Below are 3,638 nucleotides of genomic sequence, written 5' to 3' on the forward strand. Positions count from 1 at the left end.
CCATAATTTCGTATGCTCTGTCACCCGAACGATACCTTCCCGGCGATTATGATTTCCCCGCGCTTTTCCGCCTCGATGGATACTGGATGCATCGATCACACTTGGTGATCTCCAAGACTCTATTTCCACTGCTCTCTCATTAAGATCGGGTGTTCAGGTCTAATAAGACTTTTTACCGGGGCGCGGACCTACTGGGGCTTGAAGTTCGGCTTTTGATTTAGTGACTGCCATTTTGTGATCGTCGTACGTGTACCGAAATTTAAATATAATTTATGATCAGCCTGGCATATAAAGTGCGCCTTTTGCTGGGCAGGCCATAAAATGTCGCGAATGGCTGATTGGGGGTTCTCATTTCCCGATCCACTCGCTTCGATTTGTTTATTTGTTCGGAAAGAGGAGCATGACCCAAAAAAAAAAAATAGATGGGGGGAATATTTGGAGAACTTTGGAAGATCATTCACGATATTTCTAGATTCCATTGAACTTTCGGGCGGAAATTGGACAATTGAAAAATTGCTTGGAACTTCAGTTTAATATTATTGACATGTTACATTGTATTAAATCTTATAAAAATAGTAGAAGTTCCTTGTAATAATTCAGCACTTTAGAAGACTTATAAGAAATTTAATAGATTTAAGTTTAGAAAAACATTAAATTATGATCTAAGCAGTTTTGATAAATATGTATATCGGATATTACTTGCATATCAATCATTGACAATCAGATTATACTGCGTGTTATAAAAGTTCCAAAAAATGTAGCATCGTAAAAAATAGACGAGTTGAACAATATAAATATTTTCTAACTTCTTTGGATTTTTGCATTTTATCATTTCGACTTTGCTTGCCTTCAAGTTTTGGAAATAACAATTAGGCATTACTTCTGAAATAAAAAATCCTGAAAAGTAAGAATCCCCAGCCCACCCAAAAAATAAAATGATTTTCAAATTCTTTTCGTATGTAAATAAAATGTATTTTCTTCTTTCTTCGCTTGATGCAATAAATTACTTAGAATTACAAAACATTTTCGTATCAAAATATTTGTTGTTCGCTTATCTTCACTTAGGTTAAAGTACAACATTTTCAATGTATATGCGAAAAAGTAGGGTCATATCAAAAATATTTTACGGTCTACAGCTAGGCTAAAAATACTATCGTATAAAATAGAGAGATGTTGTATGTCTTGCTTACGATTGTCTGGCGTTTCGTTTGTTTTCAGCTTAAAGTCTACAGTTAGACATAATACATTATGTACAGGATAAATCGTAGAATACTTTACAAAGTTCATCTTTAGGATATGGGCACACACTCAAAAAATGGTTCGAATTAATCAAATGGGGGGATATGTGTTACAAAAGTGTTTTGGGGGGTACAAATTAAAATGTAATTTTTAATTTTCTCGTTTTTTTCGGAGAAAATGCTGACTAGAAAATAAAAATAAGTGAAATTCTGCTTGAAGTTGTGTGTCTGCACTGGGAGTTTTTGTGTTTCGGGAACTTGGAGCCGCCTAAGAGAGCTAGGAACTAATTTTTGGTGGAACATGGCTGGGATCTCAGCTATATGTGTACGTTATATACAGCCTGTTGCAGATCGCCTTAGGGCTCGGCATAGCCGGCGTAGTTGAGTTCGCTGCTGGAGGATCCGGCGTTGCCGCCAGGACATCCGCCCTCCGAGTGCTTGGTCAGCAGGGACATCCTCGAGAAGGTCTTGGAGCAACTGGTGCAGGAGTACTTCTTGATGTCCGAGTGGGTCTGCAGATGGGCCCGCAGATTGGAGCGATCGGCGAAGGCCCGGTGGCAGTGCTGGCAGCTGAAGGGCTTCTCGCCCGTGTGGGTGCGAATGTGTCCCTGGAGGAGCCATGGTCGGGAGAAGGCCTTGCCGCACAGGTTGCACTTGCAGGGCAGCGTGTGGGTGCGAATGTGCATCTTGAGGGCACCCAGCGAAACATAGGTCTTGTCGCAATCCTTGCAGCTGAAGGACTTCTTCACCTGGTTGCCCTCGGCGGCGGGGCAGTGGAACTGCTGGTGCTTGGTCAGGCCCGAGAAGGTGGAGTAGGATTTCTGGCAGTCCGGGCACTGGTAACGCGGCGGCTGGCTCTTGTCCTTCTTGGCGGAGGAGATGGGGCTGGGTCCAGGCGAGGATTCCCCTGCCGTCTTGGCTGCGGGCAGTTCACCAGGCTGCTGGCTCTTGTTCAGGTTCATGTTCTTGTGCTTCAGGGACAGATCTTCGGGCAGCGAGGAACTGCAGCTGGACTCGGGCGTCATCGAGCGCATGGAGTAGTAGGAGTTCTCCGAGTAGGCCGGCGAAATCGGAGCATGATGATGATGGGTATAGCCGCCCAGGTTGGGGTATCCACCCATTGGTGGATAGGGCAGGAAGCGGTGGTGATGCTGCCTTACGCCAATAGGTCTGTGGATGATTTCCGATCTCATGGGCGGCGAAACGGAGCTGGCGCGTCCATGAAGATAGTGGTGTGGTGGCGGCGACAGGGAGCCCAGCGAGTCACTCGGCGAACTGGGCGCAATGAGATCGCCACGCAGCGGGGAGATCTGGTGACCCGGCTGCTGATTGATGGTCCTGTAGAATTCGGCGGTGTACGGTGACATGTGGAAGTTCCAGGGATATTTGGGGTAGGTGGGTGTGGGCACCACCACGGAGGCGGCGGCTGCGGCGGCCACGGCAGCGGCAGCAGCCAGAGCCGCAGCCTGGGTCTGGTTGGGATCCGAGTCCACATCCACGTCCACATCCTCGTCCTCCTCCTCCTCGATGTGCTCGTCATCGGTATGGTCCACATCCACACCCTCGTCCTCGCAACAATCGCTGACATTGATCAGCTCCTCGGAGGGATTGTCTTCCAGAATTTCCATTTTCTTCACGCACAGATCCTGGGGTTCGTTGGGGGTTTGATTGTGATTTTGGGGCGCCTCGAACTGGTAGTTAACCGGGCGCTTTTTCAGCGGGCACTTGCTGTAGTTTTTCTCCACCAACATGTCTTCCACGGAATGCATTTTTCTTGCTTTTTCGTTAGAGTTTATAAGAATTGTTTGAAAAAGTTCTGGATTTTTCTTGTCACTTTTTTTTTTAGTGTGTCCTCATGTTCACACAGGCACAAAGATTTTCGGTTATTACACAGAGATACAAAACGCGTGTTCCGTAAGGCGAAGCGGTTGAATGTATCGGTTAAGCTGCGGTTATGTTCAGGTTAGGAGAGCTGGTTATGTCAATCGGTTAGCGTCTGAGAAGAACTGAGCGAGTTTGGCGGTGGTGCGGCCTTTTTATACCGCCTGGGGTTCGGGTGTCTTCGGCTCTGGGCACGAAGCTGGCGGAAGAGAGCGCTCGAGAGAGCTCTCCGGGCGAGAGCGTGCATGTTCATGCAGGTAGCTGCGTCGACCAATCGCAGCATTCGGCGCGAAAACAGGTTTCGTCTTGTTTATATACGAATGCCTCACGTGCCGACTTCGTACACTTGCACCAATCGAAGCCGCAAACGAAGCGATGCCGTTATAATCGCACTAGTGTGGGCTATATAAACTAAAGTTTTACCTGAGTGCGTTACGCTCTCCGCAGCTGCGCACTCTCTTTAACGCTGAACTCAATGCGCAATAAGGAGAAAAGCGATCTTACCTAACAATTTACGAG

At 46.9% G+C, this 3,638-nt stretch overlaps 1 protein-coding gene across 1 annotated transcript; it reads right to left on the minus strand.

Moving 5' to 3' along the window:
* Nucleotides 1-1,024: 1,024 nt before the first annotated feature.
* Nucleotides 1,025-3,226, minus strand: LOC119547050 (protein escargot). Its single transcript, XM_037853727.1, has one exon. The coding sequence runs from the start codon at nt 3,005-3,007 to the stop codon at nt 1,595-1,597; it is 1,413 nt and encodes a 470-aa protein (XP_037709655.1). The 5' UTR covers nt 3,008-3,226; the 3' UTR covers nt 1,025-1,594.
* Between the last annotated feature and the right edge of the window lie 412 nt (nt 3,227-3,638).

This window comes from Drosophila subpulchrella, chromosome 2L (genome assembly GCF_014743375.2).
Source record: "Drosophila subpulchrella strain 33 F10 #4 breed RU33 chromosome 2L, RU_Dsub_v1.1 Primary Assembly, whole genome shotgun sequence".
NCBI classification, from domain to species: Eukaryota; Metazoa; Arthropoda; class Insecta; order Diptera; family Drosophilidae; genus Drosophila; species Drosophila subpulchrella.

Coding starts and splice junctions, on each gene's coding strand:
- LOC119547050 (XM_037853727.1), bottom strand. CDS start 3,007: ATGCATTCCGTGGAAGACATGTTGGTGGAGAAAAACTACAGCAAGTGC.